This window comes from Pongo abelii, chromosome 1, assembly GCF_028885655.2.
Source record: "Pongo abelii isolate AG06213 chromosome 1, NHGRI_mPonAbe1-v2.0_pri, whole genome shotgun sequence".
Lineage (NCBI taxonomy): Eukaryota > Metazoa > Chordata > Mammalia > Primates > Hominidae > Pongo > Pongo abelii.
In genome coordinates this window covers 70,846,423-70,866,966 of record NC_071985.2, presented here as the reverse complement: position 1 = coordinate 70,866,966, position 20,544 = coordinate 70,846,423, and the positions used below count along the sequence as shown (strand labels likewise).

The 20,544-nt window shown below is 51.4% G+C and overlaps 1 protein-coding gene across 2 annotated transcripts; it reads left to right on the top strand.

The window, feature by feature from the left end:
- Positions 1–3,908: 3,908 nt before the first annotated feature.
- Positions 3,909–19,822, top strand: TOR3A (torsin family 3 member A). 2 transcript variants are annotated; one of them, XM_002809753.5, is made up of 6 exons: positions 3,909–5,873; positions 6,426–6,539; positions 9,409–9,674; positions 11,685–11,863; positions 17,963–18,087; positions 18,835–19,822. In XM_002809753.5, the coding sequence occupies exons 1-6, from the start codon at positions 5,615–5,617 to the stop codon at positions 19,083–19,085; spliced, it is 1,194 nt and encodes a 397-aa protein (XP_002809799.1). In that variant the 5' UTR covers positions 3,909–5,614; the 3' UTR covers positions 19,086–19,822. The 2 variants fall into 2 exon arrangements, with proteins under 2 accessions (XP_002809799.1, XP_054406724.1); XM_054550749.2 differs by having other exon boundaries at positions 6,411–6,539.
- Positions 19,823–20,544: the final 722 nt, after the last annotated feature.

The window sequence follows — 20,544 nt, the reverse complement described above, 5'->3', positions numbered from 1 at the left end:
CTGATGTCTGATCTTTTCCTCTTCTTTCCCCCTTCAGGATATTTCCAGTGGTTCCTATTTCAGTTCCCTTCCTGTTAGGGGACAGAAGAAGATTACATCTTTTGTGACCACTTAAACTTCCACAGGGATTGTTTCACAGTACCTGGTGGATTAGACCTTTAAATTTCCTCACCAGTCTTCAAACGGTTCATACTAGATTGTAACTATACCAAAATTTTCCGTGGGATCATTCTTAGGTGCTTTTTGTATATTTCATAGTTAACTCCATTTTTGCAGCTTCCTTAGAGGTGGAGAATTATGAATCCTGAAGAACTTGTCAGCCCACTACAAAAAAGGCAGGAAGAGAAGACCAGTTGCCCTAGTAGTACTTCTTAGGACACCTAGATTTTTAATTTTTGAAATAGAATCCAGCATCATAAACCTCAACCAGGTAACTGAGCAAAGCTCTTAAGATTTTTATTGGGCCAGGCACCATGGCTCATGTCTGTAATCCCAGCACTTTGGGAGGCCAAGGCCCGTGAGTCACCTGAGGTCGGGAGTTTGAGACCAGCCTGGCCAACATGGTGAAACCCCTTCTCTACTAAAAATACAAAATTAGCCGGGCATGGTGGTGCATGCCTGTAATCCCAGCTACTCTAGGGAGGCTGAGGCAGGAGAATCGCTTGAACCTAGGAGGCGGAGAGCTGGGATTGCGCCATTGCACTCCAGCCTGGGCAACAAGAGTGAAACTCAGTCTCAAAAAAAAAAAAAAAAAAAAAAAAATAGCTGGGCGTGGTGGCAAGCACCTGTAATCCCAGCTACTCGGAGGCTGAGGCAGGAAAATTGCTTGAACCCAGCAGGCGGAGGTTGCAGTGAGCCGAGATCGTGCCATTGCACTCCAGCCTGGGCGACGAGCGAAACTGTCTCAAAAAAAAAAAAAAAAAAAAAAAAAAAAAAAAAATTTTTATTTTATTTGCAGCATATTTGTGCTCGTTTTTGTCATTTGTACGTGAATACATGTGGGAGGCTAGTAGAGCCTGGTCTGTGTATCTCACTGACTCACCACATACAAATTCTTTTCCAGGCTAGAGTTCAGGATTCATTTGCTTCTCAAGCATATCAGAACAACTGGTATTAGAGTTTGAAAAAGGTAGCTGGGAGTAGGGAGGGCGAGGCTCTGTTACTGGGTAATTTTACCTAGTATGTTTGCTTATAAGACTGATTTTTAGCAGCCGTCATTTTGTAAAATAGATAGGAATGGTCATAGCCACTGGATTTCCATGGGTAGGGTTTTGTAAGGTAAGTTGCAGTGTAAGCCCCAAGGAATAATGGTATTAAATCACAATTGGTGAGATATTTGGTCTGTCATCAGTAGATCTCTGGGCCATTGTGCTGCAAGCTGTGGTATACCATTGAGATGATAGTGACTGTATTTTCCCTCAAAGAGCCTGCAGTCTAGACCTGGCAGAAAAAAAAAAAACTGCTTGTGAGGCACCAAGTCCCTCAGGAATTATATAAATTAATTGCAGTGAGAATAAGAAATGGGAGAGGATCATGGAGGTGGGGATTGGGAAGGGTTGGGTTAGGCAGTACTTACGTTGAAAAAGTGGAGATTGATCCAGGCTTGACAAGAGGTGTATATAGAACCCCTGACTCCGGAAATGCAGAACTATTTGCTTAGTGGATACAGGGCCTTCTGGGCCTGTATTTTCAGTATCTGGGTCACCAGAAATATCGCTTCAGGGGTTTCTCATTGTTCTAGGAAATGTTTGTGTGCCCTGTCTCTTGAGGACATTCTCAGTCCACCTCAAGTGCTGTATAGATGTTAAAGGAACATAGATGAGCTGGGAAACATTCCTGTAATGTTTCTCATGCAGGGTTATTTAAATATGGAGACTTGCCTTTGTTTTGTTTTTGTTTTTGAGACCAAGTCGCGCCGCAGCGCCCAGGCTGGAGTGCAATGGCGCGATCTTAGCTCACTGCAACCTCCGCTGCCCAGGTTCAAGCAATTTGCCTGCCTCAGCCTCCCGAGTAGCCGGGACTACAGGCGCATGCCACCACGCCCGGCTAATTTTTGTATTTTTAGTAGAGACGGGGTTTCTCCATATTGGCCAGGCTGATCGGTCTCAAACACTTGACCTCAAGTGATCCACCTGCTGGCCTCCCAAAGTGCTGGGATTACAGGCGTGAGCCACCGTCCCAGGCCGAGACTTGCTTTTGACCCAGTGTTTCCAAGGCAGATGGTTCTGACTGCCTTCAATGGGGTTCGGCAGATGTCTGTTGTAAAGCTAGGTCATACTCAGATGACATCAGTAAAGGTGTTGTGTGCCAATTTTGCCTTAGGCTTTTTTTTTTTTTTTTTTTGGATTGACAGTCTTGCTCTGACGCAGGCTGGAGTACAATGGCACAATCATTGCTCATTGGCAGCCTCAAACTCCTGAGCTCAAGTGATCCTCCTCCCTCAGCCTCTCAAGTAGCTAGGATTACAGGCGCGCACCACCACACGCAGCTTATTTTTTATTTTTGGTAGAGACAAGGGGTTTAGCCTTGTTGCCCAGGCTGGTCTGAAACTCTGGCTTCAAGCGACCCTCCTGCCTCAGCCTCCCAAAGTCCTGGGATTACAGGCATGAGCCACGGCTCCCTGCACAGAAAGACCTTCTTAAAGTGCAGGTTTTGATTCAGTATGTCTGGGGCCTGAGATTCTGCATTTCTAACAAGCTCCTGGGTGATGCCAGTGGTGGGGTTCTGGAACCGCACTTGAGTAGCAGCGTAATGCTTGCTGAAGAATCATAGTTGTCTGTAGTTTTCCCAGCAGCCTCTAGATGTCCCCATCATCCATGAGATACTGCTTCCAGACCTTTAAAAAACGAGCACAGCCTCCAAGGCCTGAGACCGAAAGGAGTATTTATTGAAATACTCAAGAGACTTGTCTAGAAACTGGTGTTTGGATTTATTATTTCTACACGGGACTGACTCTGGTGAAAAAGTGTTTACCTCTTTCTTTTTTTTTTTTTTGGAAGAAAAAGTCGGCCAGGCGTAGTGGCTCACGGCTGTAATCCCAACACTTTGGGAGGCTAAGGCAGGCAGGCAGATCACCTGAGGCCAGGAGTTTTGAGACCAGCCTGGCCAACATGGCGAAACCCTGTCTCTACTAAAAATACAAAAAAAAAAAAAAAAAAATTAACGGGGGCGTGGTGGTGAACGCCTGTAATCCCAGCTACTTGGGAGGCTGAGGGGGGAAGAATCGCTTGAACCGGGGAGGCGGAGGTTGCAGTGAGCAGAGATTGCACCACTGCACTCCAGCCTGGGCGACAGAGCAAGACTCCGTCTCTAAATAAATAAATAAATAAATAAATAAATAATAAAAATGTCTTGAAATCAAGTTGGTTGTCGAAGAACTTCCCAGCTAACCTACTTTATTTACCATGGGATGCTAAATCCAAGTCAGAACATCTCAGAAATGAGCAGGTAGCCCTACATGAAAGTTCCAAGTAGAGATAATTCTTTCCACAACATCTTAAAACTTGGATTGTTTTAATAAACTATTGTTACTATTAATTTTTTCACCATAAATTCACTTATAAACTTCACCAGTATTAAGTAAAGCCATCCTCGTCTCCTGTGTAGACCACCCAGAGCCTCCTCCATGGCTGGGTAGATAGAAAAATAAAACTGGCCACGTATTGAGTGTTGATGATGTGCTCTTGAATGAGCTCATTTAATCTTCATAGCAGCCCTACGAGGGGACTATTTTATTACCCCTTTTTATAGGTGAGGAAACAGGCATGGGATGGTTCAGTAACACCCAGGGTTGCACAAATAGGAAATGGTAATCACTATATTAGACTGCCATTCAGACCCAAACGACTTGTTGAGTGAGTTAATTTTTTTCTTTTCTTTTCTTTTCTTTTTTTTTTTTTTTTGAGATGGAGTCCTGCTCTGTCACCCAGGCTGGAGTGCAGTGGCACCATCTTGGCTCACTGCAACCTCCGCCCCCTGGGTTCAAGCCATTCTCCTGCCTCAGCCTCCTGAGTAGCTGGGATTACAGATGCACACCATCACACTCGGCTAATTTTTGTATTTTTAGTAGAGACTGGGTTTCACCATGTTGGCCAGGCTGGTCTCGAACTCCTGATCTCAGGTGGTCCGCCCGCCTCGGCCTTCTAACGTGCTAGGATTACAGGCGTAAGCCACCACGCCCGGCCTAATTTTTTTTGGTTTTCCAAAACCAAAAAACAGCACTGTGGTGCATGTGCTGTTAACTGTCTCCAGCGGACTCCACAAGCTTGATGTACACAGTGCTGGGCTGGTGCCATGGCTGCTACTCTATGAAAAGTTTTTGACGTCACACTGAATGGCTGAGACACTATAAACATTTTACTTTCCAACTCAACCTCGTGTCCTAGCAAAGGTGCTTATCTAGTTTCCGTAGCTGTTTGAATGAAAGGCACAAATTTGGTGAGCTGCTGAGAATGGAGCAGACCTGGCACTGGGTGTGATCTAAGAGACTGGGGTGAACAGATGAGTCAAGTTGCCTGTGACATTTGCGACACACGGTGCTAGTATTCACCTTACTGTCTGGAGGGCCCAACCTCAAAGCCACTAAACATACGACATTAGCCAAGTCCTCTGATCTCTCTAGACAGCAGTTTTCTCCTAAGACAAGACGACTTTTTGGCCATTGGCTGAAGTAAGCCAGTTGATTTTAAACAATGCATTAAGCTCTTCTGAAATCTAACAGCCTTGTTCCATGCTCCTGGCTGTGGAGAAGAGAGCGCTGAGGGAAAGAGGCCCTGCAGTCTTTTGCCAGTGGTGTCGGATGGGCTGCTCAGTCCCAGCACTTGAAAGTTGCAAACCTAGTCAAGAAAGTGCACACAGTATTTCGGCTTTTTATGAGATATAATTACATTGACGTGACGCCTTATGATTTACCCATGACTCGGGGGGTTTCCAAAATCCAAACACCTCCAGACTGGGGCCCGTCAATCAGCTTCCTCTTGCTTTTCGTGGACTCCCACTGTGGAAACCTACTGGTGTTTTGCTGCGGTTTCATTTCCCTCTGCGGAGGAGCCAGGGCAACCTTGGTCTGACAGGCACCCAGCTGCGCCCTTCTTTCCAGGGCCTCTTCTCCACTCAGCTGACTCCCCTGGCCTGCCTAACGCTCCTGACTGAGACGGTTTTCTGGCTTCCTCTAACAGGTTGGCGGGAAGTTGATCTGCAAACGCGAGGCAGCGCAGGAGTGTCCTTATTCGTTAGGCCTCTGATGGGTCACCAGAGCCGTCCGAAAGTCCTAGCGGAGTGACTGACAGTGGCCATTTCAAAGCCTGATTTCACCTTCTTTGCAACCACAATCACGACCCAGAATAAACTGCTTCCTGGAAGCCGGTTAGTTGCACCTGGCCGGAAGTCAGTCTCGGGACTGCCTATCAGGACCCCAGACAAGGTTTCGGGTTCCCGCCTGGGTCACGTGTACGGAGGCTGCCAGTGCGCACTCAGCCCGGCCCGCCGGTCGCCACAGCAACACCAATCCCGGGTTCACTCCCGCCTAGGAAGTGCGGTCCCCGCCTGACCGCCCCGGGCTTAAGGGAGCCTGGCTAGGCCGGCAGCCGGAGGGTCCCGCAGCTCGGGGCCGGCCATGCTTCGTGGTCCGTGGCGCCAGCTTTGGCTCTTTCTCCTGCTGCTGCTCCCGGGCGCGCCTGAGCCCCGCGGCGCCTCCAGGCCGTGGGAGGGAACCGACGAGCCGGGCTCGGCCTGGGCCTGGCCGGGCTTCCAGCGCCTGCAGGAGCAGCTCAGGGCGGCCGGTGCCCTCTCCAAGCGGTACTGGACGCTCTTCAGCTGCCAGGTGTGGCCCGACGACTGTGACGAGGACGAGGAGGCAGCCGCGGGGCCCCTGGGTAAGACCCCGTCCCCACGGCCCGCCGTTCGCTGCGGAGCAGAGTGCGATCCGGGCGCGGCTGTGGTTGCCTCGCTCCTGTCCGGGGCGACATGTGGGCCCCCAGTCCTGCTCCGCTCAGCCGCCGGTACCGGCTGTGGGCGGGGGCAGCCTCCGCGGAGCAGGGAGCCCCATCACCGCCCTTGCCCCACCCGCGTCCCCGGAGCCGCCCCCTGGGGCCCGGCTTCCCGTCCCCCGCCTACCCTGATCCGCGCGCTTTCCAGATTCTCTCGCACCGCCTGTGCCGTCTCCCAGCCCACCGTGGCGTTATTCGAAGGTGCTGCTCTTGACAGCTTTAGGGAACGTCCGCTGTGGACATGCCTGGTGACTGCCGTCTCCCTTGCTGCTTTTGGACGCAGGGCTTGAGGACCGACAGTGGGCCGAGCCGGGGCTGGGAGTTGGAATCTGAGTTCTGGGTGTCCCTCTGTCCCTGACAAGTTGTGTGGCAAGGTTGCCGCATCACTGTCGAGCCCTGGATGGTCTCCTCTCGGTCTCACAGCTCCTCCTTTTCCAGGCTGGCGCCTTCCTCTGTTGGGCCAGCGGTACCTGGATCTCCTGACCACGTGGTACTGCAGCTTCAAAGACTGCTGCCCCAGAGGGGATTGCAGAATCTCCAACAACTTTACAGGTTGGACCCCGCATGGCTTCAAGGGGCTAGGGATCTGTGGGGAGGGGAGGCAGTCCAGGGGAAATGGTTAGATGCAAGGGACCTTTCGTCATCCTGCCCAGCCTCCCCACAAGCAGGAACTGCCACAGTCTGAAGTTTTGAGGGAGTACCAAATGCTTGAGTCAGGGAAGCCCCTTTTTAGCCTCTAGCTTAATAGCCCAGGCAAACTGAGCTGTTTCCTGGATCTTGAGGATCCATGGGAATGCCATGAACACATCACACTCAGCTAAGCTGGGAGGAGGGAATAGGCCCCTCATTACCACCGTGTGTCCCCTGTCTAAACAGGTTTTCCTCTGCTCATTTGCCACCTACCCCTCACCATTTCCTCCTGCATCCCTGAGAGCGTTTCCAAGGAGAAGAGAATAGCTAATATCTATTATACATACCCGGCACTATGCTAAGAGTTTCACAGGGATTAACTCATAATCCATCTCCTTTGATCTTTAGTAGAGTCAGGCCCAGAGCACCTTGTTTCATTCTAAACAGAAACAGCTACCTCTCAGAGGGGGCTGGAACTATCCGGTGAGAGAACTGATCAGAAATTCTGGGTTGTGATTAAAAGTGTCCCTTTCTTTTTTTTCTTTTTTTTTTTTTTTGAGACGGAGGCTTGTTCTGTCACCCACACTGGAGTGCGGTGGTGCGATCTCAGCTAACTGCACCCTCCACCTCCTGGGTTCAAGCAATTTTCCTCCCTCAGCCTCTCGAGTAGCTGGGATTACAGGTGCCTGCCACCATGTCCAGCTAATTTCTGTATTTTTAGTAGGGGGGGCGGGGTTCACCATGTTGGCCAGGCCGGTCTCGAACTCCTGACCTTGTGATTTGCCCGCCTTGGCCTCCCAAAGTGCTGTGATGACAGGCGTGAGCCACTGCACCATGGCAACCAGTATTTTCTAATTAGTTTGGGTGGCTTGATTTGCATATTGCAGTTGATTTGCATTTTCACTCTCACAAGGTGATCTTTGGCCCCATGTTCTGAAACCTATTCAGACATTTGCAAAAGCTTCCTCTCTTTTTCCCAGGAGCAATTTCTTGCCCAGAGTTCTCCTGATCCCAGCTCCTTCAATTTCCATAAATGACGCCCACCCCAGATATTTAGGTCACTTAATTGGCCAAAATGCCAGTAACACAGTGTGTTTAGGGACACAGTCTGGCTCAGGACAGAAGATAGGACTACATAACAGGTCAGGAAGTCTTAATTTGGATCACTGCTGACTTGGATAAGACCCTAGGTAGCAATTAGCAAGTTACTTTCTGCCCTCAACATGCCTTTTGTTCGACAAGGGCCTGGATATCCAAATTGTTCTGGCCAGGGAATTGGAGACCCCTCCACTGGATTCCTAGTCTTGCGTCTTCCTTGCTGGCAAACTGAAGAGTCCTTTCCAAGTGTCCGTTTCCTCAGCTGTATTTTATTTTATTTTTTTTACTTATTTATTTTGAGACCAAGTCAGTCTCTGTCACCTAGGCTGTAGTGCAGTGGCGTGATCTCGGCTTACTGCAACCTCTGCCTCCTAGGTTCAAGTGATTCTCTTCCCTCAGCCTCCCGAGTGGCTGGGATTACAGGTGCCCACCACCATGCCCAGCTAATTTTTGTATTTTTAGTAGAGAGGGGGTTCACCATGTTGGCTAGGCCGGTCTCGAACTCCTGACCTCATGATCCGCCCGCCTCAGCCTCCCAAAGTGCTGGGATTACAGGCGTGAGCCACCTCGCCCAGCCAGTTTCCTCAGCTTTAAATGGGAATAATAATGCCTGCCTTGCAGAATTGTGAAGACTAAATGTAAAACGCTCAGCCCAGTTCTGAATACAGAGAAAAAAGCAGCAAATGTTAATTTTCTTCTATGTCACTACTACTTTTGGAGCAATGTGTGATATCCTCAATGTTTTATCATAGACCTTGACCTCCCAAGGCTCCAGAATACCTGCTCTGGGCTGGCTTAAGGTGTTCAACCAATTGACCCTGGATTTGGAATGCTCACCCACAGCTGGCAGCACACCCTCCCTGTCCCCACTGTGGCCCCTGGTAGCGCCATCTCCAAATCCTACAACCTCACGTCTGAGAGGAGGAAGTTAGACCCAGCAGAAGGCTTTGCACAGCAGAAGGCTTTGCACTGAACTGGAGCTGCTCTCACCAAGTGTTGGCTGAATTGAATGAGAATGAATAAAATCAGGCTTCTCCATAAAACATGGAGCCCTGAAACCAAGGGATGGGAGCGGCCTCAGGACATGGGGGACAGGGTTCCTCCCTAGACAGGTCTGTGCCACCTGTTCTGGGTATCTGCAGGATCTTCAGGAAGGGTGATTCCACTCTCTCCCTGAGTCCCATCTTGATTTCCCAAACTCTTCAAAAAGTAGTCCTTGAGGCTGGGCGCAATGGCTCATGCCTGTAATCCCAGCACTTTGGGAGGCTGAGGCGGGGGGATCACGAGGTCAGGAGTTCGAGACTGGCCTAACCAACATGGTGAACCCCGTCTCTCCTAAAAATACAAAAATTAGCTGGGCATGGTGGTGGGCACCTGTAATCCCAGCCACTCGGGAGGCTGAGGCAGGAGAATCGCTTGAACCAGGGAGGCGGAGGTTGCAGTGAGCCGAGATTGGGCCACTGCACTCCAGCCTGGTGACAGAGCAAGACTCTATCTCAAAAAAAAAAAGAATGTAGTCCTTGAATCCCTTCTGCTACAAAGTCTGCCCTCTGGCTTCTTCTTCTAAGGCCAAACAGGAGGAGTAACTGATTCCACCCGAGATTCAGAGTTGCTTGGTTTCTGGGCTGTTGGCTGTTGTGGTGGATGGGCCTGTGTGTGCCTTTTGCTGTGACTACCTCTTTCCTGTCCTTAGGCTTAGAGTGGGACCTGAACGTGCGGCTGCATGGCCAGCATTTGGTCCGGCAGCTGGTCCTAAGAACAGTGAGGGGCTACTTAGAGACGCCGCAGCCAGACAAGGCCCTTGCTCTGTCGTTCCACGGCTGGTCTGGCACAGGCAAGAACTTCGTGGCACGGATGCTGGTGGAGAACCTGTATCGGGACGGGCTGATGAGTGACTGTGTCAGGATGTTCATCGCCACGTTCCACTTTCCTCACCCCAAATATGTGGACCTGTACAAGGTGAGGCTGACCAGGGCTGGGGTGAGGCCTCTGTGCTGGGAGGGAGACCCTTCTGCCAGCCCTTCCTTGCAAGGAAGTGGGCTCTGGAGAAGCCTGGGGAGGTGGGGGCAGGTGGCAGAATCTGTGACAGAGCTACTCATTCCGTCCACTCCTCACAGAGGCCCTTAGCATCTGGAGGAGACTGGCGTTCCAAACACCACCCCTTGCTCTGTCCCCAAACAGCCACACTCGAGAGGCTGGACGCTGCGCTTAAGCAGGGACGCTGCATGTTGATTTTTGTTGTAGAAGTAGTGAAATGTCACAGACTGCAGTGTAGAACAGAGAAAAGCAAAAACCGTCAGACTCTCCACACGGACACACCCTTGTCAGCTAAGGAGAGGTAGCATTTTATGTGCTGCCTTTGGTGCGGAACCTTTCCCCAGGCTCTTTGTCATTGTAACTACGTTGGACAGAAAGTTGCATATCCTGCCTTTTTAAAAAACAGGCCTATTGGACGGACGTGGTGGCTCATGCCTGTAATCCCAGCACTTTGGGAGGCTGAGGCGGGTGGATCACGAGGTCAGGAGATCGAGACCATCCTGGCTAACATGGTGAAACCCCATCTCTACTAAAAATACAAAAAATTAGCCAGGCGTGGTGGTGGGCACCTGTAGTCCCAGCTACTCGGGAGGCTGAGGCCGGAGAATGGCGTGAACCCGGGAGGCGGAGCTTGCAGTGAGCCGAGATTGTGCTGCTGCACTCCAGCCTGGGCAACAGAGTGAGACTCCGTCTCAAAAAAAAAGAAAGAAAACAGGTCTATCCTATCTTACCTGATTTTTTCATGTCTTCCCGTATCGGCTTATTATATACCAGCAAGTGGATGGACAGAAATTTCCTTGGCTGTTCTGCCATTTTGGGTTTCTTCTACTAATTCAGCCATGTAGTATTGAAAACATACCAGAAGAGCCTGACAGAACTGACTGCACCTGTCTTTGGCTTTCTGTTTTAATATTTGGAATGTGTTCACCTGGGAAGATTATGTCAGCGTCTGAGGACAGAGACTGCCCACGTCTCCTGGCAGTTTCCATATGGCTTTGGAGGGCGGGGGCAGGCTGAGCTGGGCCTTTCCAGGAAGAACTATCTGGCTTAGACTGTGGCAAGACTGCTGCGGCCCCAGCTTCCCTGCTGTGAAAACTGGCATGTGCACAGCCCTGCACCTCACACTTTCCCCCACAAAGGTGCACCCAGTAGACAGGGAGGGTGGGCTCTGGGGTGGGAGCTGGCCCTGAATAATATATTCCCTGCCCATTTCGATGAACATTGCAAAGAACCGTCTTTTCACTTGAGGGTTTACTGTCTTGCCTGGGGCCCCTTGCAGGAGCCACAGCCCCTTGCAGGAGCCAAGTCGGACGTTGGTTGGGCCCAGTCAGTCCTTCAGCAGGCTTGCTCTCCCCTGAGATCTCGGCCCAGCCAGGGTGCCAGTGGGCGCGCTGCACCCGGGAGTTCAGGGCAGGGGACTGTGGCTGCCTCTGGGCACATGAGCCTCTCTTTGCCCATCACCCCTGTATGAAAGCCCAACTCCTACCCACCCCCTGGGAATAGACCCTGAGCTTAAACAGGGAAGTTGCGCCTGGATTTTTTTGTTGTAGAAGTAATGAAATTTTGCAGGCGTGTTGACATTGTTAGCTCCTGGATGGGACTTAGTCCTGGAGGGGAGAGAGCAGGGCTGGAGCAGGGGCCCCTTCTCAAGGGCAGAAGGGCTTCTCCCCACTCCTTTCTAGGCTGTCTCCTAGTCCCCAGGCTGGCTTCACCTTGTTTAGCTTTCAACCCTCAGGGTGCTTGAGAATCACCTGGGAGCTGGTCAGATGCAAATGTCCTAGGCCCTCCCCAAGAGCTTGGATTTGATAGGTTCGAGGCGGGGGAAACCCAGCCCCAGGGGGTCCATTGCACATGCCCAGGGGAAACCACACCCTCAAGGCTGGAGGTGGAAGGAGTCACCACTTCCCCAGCTGCTCCCTATATCCCATGCAGGAGCAGCTGATGGGCCAGATCCGGGAGACGCAGCAGCTCTGCCACCAGACCCTGTTCATCTTCGATGAAGCGGAGAAGCTGCACCCAGGGCTGCTGGAGGTCCTTGGGCCACACTTAGAACACCGGGCCCCTGAGGGCCACAGGGCTGAGTCTCCATGGACTATCTTTCTGTTTCTCAGGTGGGTTCTGGGGAACAGTAGTCAGGAGGGCTGGGGGAGGGGAAGATACTAGCTGGCAGTGGAGGCTTCCACATGCCCCCAGGTTCAGAACCTTTCCTCAAGAAAAAACAGCACAAACTCTGGTACAGAAAGCAGCAGCCAGCTGTGGTAGCTCACGCCTGTAATCCCAGCACTTTGGGAGGCCAAGGCGGCCGGGTCCCTTGAGTCCAGGAGTTCAAGACCAGCCTGGGCAACATAGCGAAACCCCATCTCTACAAAAAATACAAAAATTAGCTGGGCATGGTGACGTGTGCCTGTGGTCCCAGCTACTTGGGAGGCTGAGGTGGGAGAATCGCTTGAACCCAGGAGGTGGGGGTTGCAATGAGCTGAGATCAGGCCACTGCACTCCAATCTGGGTGACGGGTTTTTTGGAACAAATTCCCAAGGCAAGCCTGGTTAGAGAATGGCATACTCTCCCATCAAGTCCAACATGGCCATTTCTTCCTTCAGCCTTGGAAGGTCTGTTTCTTCTCCGATTATGAGAAGTCATCACTGGCTTAAAATCCAGGGTATACAGGTTGAGAGAAACCCATGCTTCCTCTGAGTACCTGTAGTTCAGTTGTGATACTACCATGCGGGACCCACTCACTGAATCACTGCAGTGCGGTTCCTGTGCTTTGACACGTCTTTGCGGGAAGCCAACTTAGAAATAACTTGTCCAACCTCATCTTTTTGCGGAGGCTCCAACTGGGGGAGTCCTGCGTCTGTTACAAGTCGAGTTTGGGCCCTTGTTGACCCAATTTGAAGGCTTCACAACAGCTCAAGCCTCGGTAGGAGTCAAACTGAGGGCTCCCTTCCCAACTCCACTCCGGCCTCGCCCTCCCCAGGCCAGCACTTGCTTGCTGGGGGGGTTTCCCAAGCTGCAGGGTGCACTTTGTGAGGATGGGGAAGTTGGTGAGGGGATGCTGATTTTCATCCTAGCTTGGGGAGTGTGGAGGGGTGAAGGGTTGAGCTGTGGAGGGCAGATCTAGTTTCAGTGTAGATTCACAAGAGGAAGTGAAACAGGGTCCAGGCGCAGTGGCTCACGCCTGTAATCCCAGCACTTTGGGAGGCCGAAGGCGGGTGGATCACCTGAGGTCGGGAGTTCGAGACCAGCCTGTCTACTAAAAATACAAAAATTAGTGGCAGGCGCCTGTAATCCCAGCTACTCGGGAGGCTGAGGCAGGAGAATCACTTGAACCTGGGAGGCGGAGGTTGCAGTGAGCTGAGATCACGCCATTGCACTCCAGCCCGAGCAACAAGAGTGAGACTCCGTCTCAAAAAAAAAAAAAAGTGAAACAGGTTTAAACCGTTGCTGGGTTGGGATTTCTGTGTGGTGGCAGGAAGCCCTTCCTGGTCTGTAGGTGAAGCTGTGGAGACTTAAAATGCATTGCGAGGTGGGAGGGGAGTGGGGCGCCCAGGGTGATTTTTAAGAGGAGAGAGTTCTCCTCTTGCATGATTTGAGTGCCCAGAACCAGGAGGTGAGGACAGTACACTCTTCCAATTAGTTCTTATCCCCACGTTCTGTACTGTTTATTTCCCACCTGCGGAGGCAGCCAGGCTCACCTCTCCTCCTGTTAGAGAGAGTCAGGTAGAGGCTGCAACATGCAGAGCCTGAACAGAAGAGTCACCTGGGTGCTCTGTGGTTTCTCCACCTGAGCCCTGGGTCGGGGAGTCCAGGGGACCCTCTGAACCACCGATGCGGAAGCCAGTCCTTCCCACAGCACGGAGCAAAGCATGGTGACCCAGCCTCGGGCCTCCCTTTCGCTTCCACAGGGATCTCTCTTGTGCTGAGTGTCTTCCTCCTCCCTCTCCCCGAGACAGGGGTCTCCCGGCTTCAGGTGGAGGCCGGCCACGCAGACTCTCCCACCCACTTCTCAGCTTGGAAAACCTCACCTGGGCCATGATTGCCTAATGTGACCCGGTGACCCTGCAGTCTCCAGGCAGATGTTAGCCTTTGTAGTATTTTGGCCGTCGACCCGACAGCAGCACCCTCCAGCCCCTCGCCAGCCGCCTGTCCTTTCCCCCAGTGACCCAGCCTCGGTGGACTGTCCGAGGCCACGTGGTTGTGGGCGGGGCGGGGCAGGGCCTGTGGGAAAGCCGCCTGCCAGACCTCCATGCCACAGCAGGGTGGGGAGGTCCCCCAGGAGCCTTTGAAAAGGATGTAAAGGACACATTAAAAAGATGTGGCCTTAGGTTCTAGTGGCTCTGGTGTGGGCCTGTGCCCAGCCTTTATGAGCCAGAGGTCCCCCCTCCAGCCGAGGGCTGGGCTGACATAGTCTGTCCCCAGGCTGTCCAGGGCGGCAGCCTCTCAACCTCAAGTTCTCAGGTAGTCTAGCGATGGCTGGGAGGAGTGTTGATAGTGGAATCTCTGGACTTGATTTCTATAATGAGCTTCAATTAATCATCCATTGTAATAAGGATTCTAGGGCATGAAAGAAAAGCACAGCTGATTCAAACTGCTAGAGTGACCAAGTCATACTGCAGGAAGAGCAGCAGTTTAATTAATTCTGAAATAAATCCTAAACCTGCTGTTTGAAGTGAGTTGCCAGTGGCTTTGCTGGCCTCCCCCTGGTGGCAGGAGAGAGGAGGTGGGAGCTGAAGCAGGGAGTTCAGTGTGGTGCTCAGAGCCTGTCCTTCATCCGGGCCAGGGAATTGGGGCCGGTGACTGGGCACCAGGAAAGTAACATTACTTCGCCCACTTCTGCCAAGTATAGAAGGCTGCAGGAATGGGCTCACACGGCAGGACAGGAACGTGGAACTCTGCGATTGGAGCTGCTGCCCTGTTCTCATGGGAGCTGTAAAGTGACAAGGGTAATTAAAGCCTGTTTCCTTTGTGCTGTTGTCAGGAAAAGGATAGAAAGGACTTTGAAAAATTATAGAACTACACAAACAGAAATTATTTGTGGAGTCGTGGGCCTTGTGCCCCAGCCCCCAGTGTCTGTTGGCTGCCTGTTGACTAATGAGAGGACAGCTTAGATTGGTCCAGTCCTGACTTTATAAATGAGGACACTAAGGCTCAAAGAGATGACTGAGTCTATGTCTGTTCTTTAGGAAAGACGTAGCAGTTAGCATGGGGTTTGTTACCAGTAACAACCAGTTCTCTCTGGTGAGGCATGAAGTCCCCTTCCTTTGGGGTCTTAGGGATAAGGGCTGGTGAGATCAGCCCTGGCAGGGGCTAGAGACGGTGGATGAGGGCTGGTTGAGAGAGGTACCCTTTGGCCCCTCCAGACTTCCCAGTGACCCAGGTCAGCAGATGAGCTGGGAGGCTGTGGAAGGGAATTGAAGTGCTCCAGAAAGACAGTGTCTGTCTAAAGGTGGAACGCTGGTGCCAGAGTGGTGGTCCTGAAGACGGGAGGGGCGGCGCGTAGAGAGGGGCCCCAGGTTATGGGTCAGTGGGTGAGATTAAAGCCTCTAAAGTGGTGGAAGAAAAGGGACTTTGGCTATGGGACAAAACAGGAGAGATTGAGAAGGGTGGAGATGGTGCAGACACATGTGCAGAGATGTCCCTTTATTTACTAAAGGCTGAGTGCCTGATACGCACATAGCACTGGGGTTACAGAAATAAACAGGCCAAGCTTCCTGTCCCATGTGATGGGACCTCTCTTTACCCACGTAAGCACCTTATAGAATGGAGAAGGCCCTGGAGTCCGTGCCCCTGGGACGGGGTGAGGGAGTATCACTCTGTGGGGTTTTACAGCACCCTGGATCCTGCCTTCCAGCCCCTGCCAAGGCAAACAGTGCTACCTGCCTCCTGTGGGGAATGCAGGATGGGGCAACGCCCTGGCAGCAGGGTCTTGCCTCAGCTGATGCAACTGTGGCTGCTCCTGTGTGCACAGATCATGTGCCCGGAAGGCCTTCCTGCAGCAGGAGCAGTGTCAGAAAGTGGAAGAGTGTTGTGAGCAGCTTCCCCGGGGAGAGCCTGGCTGAGCAACTGACCTTGAGCAAGCACTGCAGATGGCCCTTGTTCCTGCCGGGCTCCTCCAGCTGGGAGCTCTCAGCCCCTGGTAAATTCTGGCAGTGAAAGACACATTGGCACCTCCCCCTACGATGAGGCACCTAGCTAGACAACTTGGCAGTCCAGACTTAACCTGCGTGGCAGGGAAGGACGCCTGCCCAGCCTTACTTAGCCTCTACCCAATGGTGGAGGCAGGGAGGGAGGGAACCACACAGCTCCCCTCATTTCCCAGGAGCCCCCATGGAGCCTAGTCAACAGGGTATGGTCACAGGCTAAATGAGCAAAGATGTGAATTAATATACTGGTGGGTGTCATGGGGGCTTTCAGAGCTGGGTAAGGAGCGAAAGAGATGGAGATACTGGTTCCCCACTCCTTAACCTGCCACCTGCCTTCCCTGTCCTTTACCCTCCCTCATTCTGCTGGACCTGAGGAAAATGCAAGGGAGGCCGGGCCTAGTGGCTCATGCCTGTCATCCGAACACTTTGGGAGGCTGAGGTGGGAGGATCACTTGAGCCTAGGAGTTTGAGACCAGCCTGGGGAACATAGTGAGACCTTGTCTCTACAAAAATAATTTAAAAATAGGGCTGAGCACACCTGTCATTCTAGCACTTGGGAAGTGGGCAGATCAGCTGAGGTCAGGAGTTTGAGACCAGCCTGGCCAACATGGTGAAACCCTGTCTCTACTAAAAATACAAAATTAGCTGGGCATTGTGGCATGTGCCTGTAATCCCAGCTACTTGGGAGGCTGAGGCAGGAGAATCTCTTGAATCCGGGAGGCAGAGGCTGCTGTGAGCTGAGATCACACCACTGCACTCCAGCCTGGGCAACAAGAGTGAAACTCTGTCTCAAGAAAAAAAAAAATAGCTGGGTAGGGTGGCATGTACCTGCGGTCTCAGCTACTTAGGAGGCTGAGGTGAGAGGATCAGCTGAGCCTGGGGAGGTGGAGGCTGCAGTGAGCCAAAATCACACCACTGTACTCCAATCTGGGTGACAGACTCTGTCTCCAAAAAGAGAGAAAGCACGGGGAAGTGCAAGTGCATTGATGTGGAGATGGGCAAGGCCTTGGTTTAAGGAGCTGGTGGAGCTGGCTGAGGCTGCAGCCCAGGGAGGGGAGGAGAGTGCAGTGAGGTGGGGGAGAAGTATGCCTGGGCTGTGGGGGGGCGGAGGAAATCCAAGTCTCCACTACCTCTGTCCCAGCTTCCCTGCTGGTGGCTCTGCGGTTGCATCTTCTCTCCTTATCCCCTTTCTCCCTCCTATCTCTATTCTCCCTCCTATCTCTAACCCAAATCACTTTCTGTGCTTCAGACCTGTAATTCCAGTTGCCCAGCGATATCACAACCTGAGAGAGCTCACAGGCAAGCAAAAAACACTCGAACGTGTGTAAAACCAAGCTTTCATCTCCACCCTTCCGTGTTCCACCTCTGTTAAGGGGGACAGCAAGCAGCTTGAGGCTAACACTTGTTCTTTGATGACCTCCTTTCACTTCTCACATCCATCAGTTACAGGGTTTTTCAATTGTGCCTCCACAACTAATTCTTAAATCCTCCTTTCCATCCCTTCTCCATGGTCCATTAAGCTCAAGTCCATGTACATGGCAGACAAAGGCCTCCTCACCCCAGCCTTGGCCAGCCTTTCATGCCTGTGCTCCTCTGGCGCACCCAGGCCTGGACACATCCCTTCCTTGCCAAGTGTCTGATGATCACTACTTGGTCTTTATTTGCTCAGAAGCCTCATCCTCCCTCTGAAGCCTCCTTAGAACTCAGTCACTCCTCCATTAGCGCTTGCCACACTGTCCTGGAACCAAATACACGGATGCCCCTCAGACCACACAGAAGTAAAAAACCACATCTTAACCATCTTTTCATGCTCCCTGCACTTAGCACAGTCTCAGTAAGTGTGTGTGAAGAGGGAACAAGAGAGAATGGGTGGCAAAACTGGACAGTGTCTTTTCTGTGCAGACCTTTGGGTTGTGAGGTTGTGACAAGGTCTCCTGGAAGAGAGAGAAGGTCCACGCCCCTCATCCTCTATTCTTCCAGGCACCGATGCATTGGTTTCAGCAGTGAGATAACATATATGGAATCTAAATATAAACAAATGGGTTAACAAGCTCTTGTCTCTTTCAGTAATCTCAGGGGCGATATAATCAATGAGGTGGTCCTAAAGTTGCTCAAGGCTGGATGGTCCCGGGAAGAAATTACGATGGAACACCTGGAGCCCCACCTCCAGGCAGAGATTGTGGAGACCATAGGTAAGTAACTGACTCAATATGCCTCTGGTGAGAGCCACAGCTGGTGATAATTAATGTGCTTGTTGGAATGTGTGTTTATGACGCAGACAGGGTACTTGGGAACATAGAGGGCAGACTATAATCATCTCACATTGTCAACCTTGGGTAGGCACAAGAAAAGTGGTAAGAAAGCCTGAGCTCCTTTTCTGGAAATGCTTGGAAATAGTAGTTTGCACTGGCCCCAAGAACAGGCGCAGTGGTCTCTCAAGCCTGAGACTCTGAGTCTCACTGCAAGACTTTACCTAAAGGAGACACAGCTGTAGAGTTCTTGACATACGCTGCAGACAGCACTCCTGGAGTTGAGAGATGAGATCCAACCTCACCCAGACCTTCACTTGGGGCCAGGTGTGGTGGCTCACACCTGTAATCCCAGCACTTTGGGAGGCTGAGGCGGGCGGATCACTTGAGTCCAGGAGATCTAGACCAGTCTGGCCAACATGGTGAAACCCCGTCTCTAGAAAAAATACAAAAATTAGCCAGGTGTGCTGTACACCTGTGGTTCCCAGTTACTCACAGGCTGAGATAGGAGGATCCCTTGAACCTAGGAGGTGGAGGCTGCAAGGAGCCCAGATCTCACCAGTGCACTCCAGCCTCGTTGACAGAGCAAGCCCCTGTTTCAAAGAAACCAACAGCAACCCCCACCCCCCCTAAATTCCAGCTAGGTTCAGTCCTAGGTCAGACTTCATGTAACTTTGGTCTTGCTTTCAGACAATGGCTTTGGCCACAGCCGTCTTGTGAAGGAAAACCTGATTGACTACTTCATCCCCTTCCTGCCACTGGAGTACCGTCACGTGAGGCTGTGTGCACGGGATGCCTTCCTGAGCCAGGAGCTCCTGTATAAAGAAGAGACACTGGATGAAATAGCCCAGATGATGGTGTATGTCCCCAAGGAGGAACAACTCTTTTCTTCCCAGGGCTGCAAGTCTATTTCCCAGAGGATTAACTACTTCCTGTCATGAAGACTAGAGGAAGACTTCCTGGAGCTGCCTTTCTTCCACTAACAGGACCCTGGGACCTGTAGGAGCACCCCGTTTGGGACTGTGAGGTGTTTGAGGGGGTGTGGACTGGCATCCAGCAGCCACTAACACACAACTGGTGTGTAAAAGGCAGGCCTTACATTAGAAGCCAAGCCAATCCTTTTTCTCTTTTTTGGAGGTCCCACCGAGATGGGAACTTGGATTGCTGAATTCAAAAACAGAGCCCATTCTTAAGATCACTTGGTGCCTTAAAGACACGCATTCCAAAGTGGAATGTGGTTGAAGAAAGCCATGTGGGAGCTCAGCAAATCCCAAGGGCTTATTATGACACTCCAGATGGTCTCTTAGCATCTCAGCTCTTCTGCAAGGAAGAGCTTGGGTGTTTGTTAGGCCTCAGAGGCTGTAGGGTCCTTGGGTTACAGAGCTGGGGAGAACAAAGTTCTGTGACCCAGGGGTGGAGAGTACACTCTAGGTTTGCGGGCTAGTGGGCTTTCAAATTGGTACTTCAGAGGAAAGCCGAGCTGCTTCTGTTGTGAGCAAATCAGCCAAGAGGCTGAAGGGAAAAGTACACAGAGGAAGATATTTTACAAATCAGGTCAGTGTAGGCCAAGATTTATGGTCTACAGATTTTGGCAGGGGAGGGGGGGACCTTTTCAAAGACAATTGGGGGGGTCTTGACATGTTATATGTAAAGATTAAAATTTTTGATTTTTCTAAAATCCTTGGCCTACTTTCTGTTTCTGAGACCTAGCAAAATTTCAAACACTGGGTAATCCTGATAAGGCCTGGCAGATACAGGGCAGATGCTGGCACACACGGAGCTGGCAGGGTATGTGACTGGTCTGCCCGTCTAGTCAGTTTGCTTTGGGACCACATCGGTGAAGCCAAGTCATGCCAACCTCCTACTGCACATTGCTCTTATATATGAAAATGTTCACTCCTGTACTCTCAGCTGTAAAAAGCAAAGCAGTCATTTTGAGGATTAAATGGCACCGTGTAGACATGTAGCACTGTGCCTAGACATAGTGTTCATTATGTGCCTTTCCCCTTTTCTTGGTTCTTCTCCCATGCCTCTGGAATAACACAGTTCTTTTTTCCCTATGTTTTTAATATATTATACACACATATAGTCAGGGTGTCACTATGTTGCCCAGGCTGGTCTGGAACTCCTGGGCTCAAGCTGTCTTCCTGCCTCAGCCTCCCAAAGTGTTGGGATTATAGGCGTGAGCCACTGTGCCTAGCCTTTTCTGTCTTTCCTATTTGTCATCATCTCATGTCCTTTCTTAATTTAAGCCTTCCTCACAGATTACCTGACATCAGGAGTTCAAGACCAGCCTGGCTAATGTGGTGAAACCCCGTCTCTATTAAACAAAAATTAACCAGGTGAGGTGGCAGGTGCCTATAGTCACAGCTACTCGGGAGGCTGAGGCAGGAGAATCAC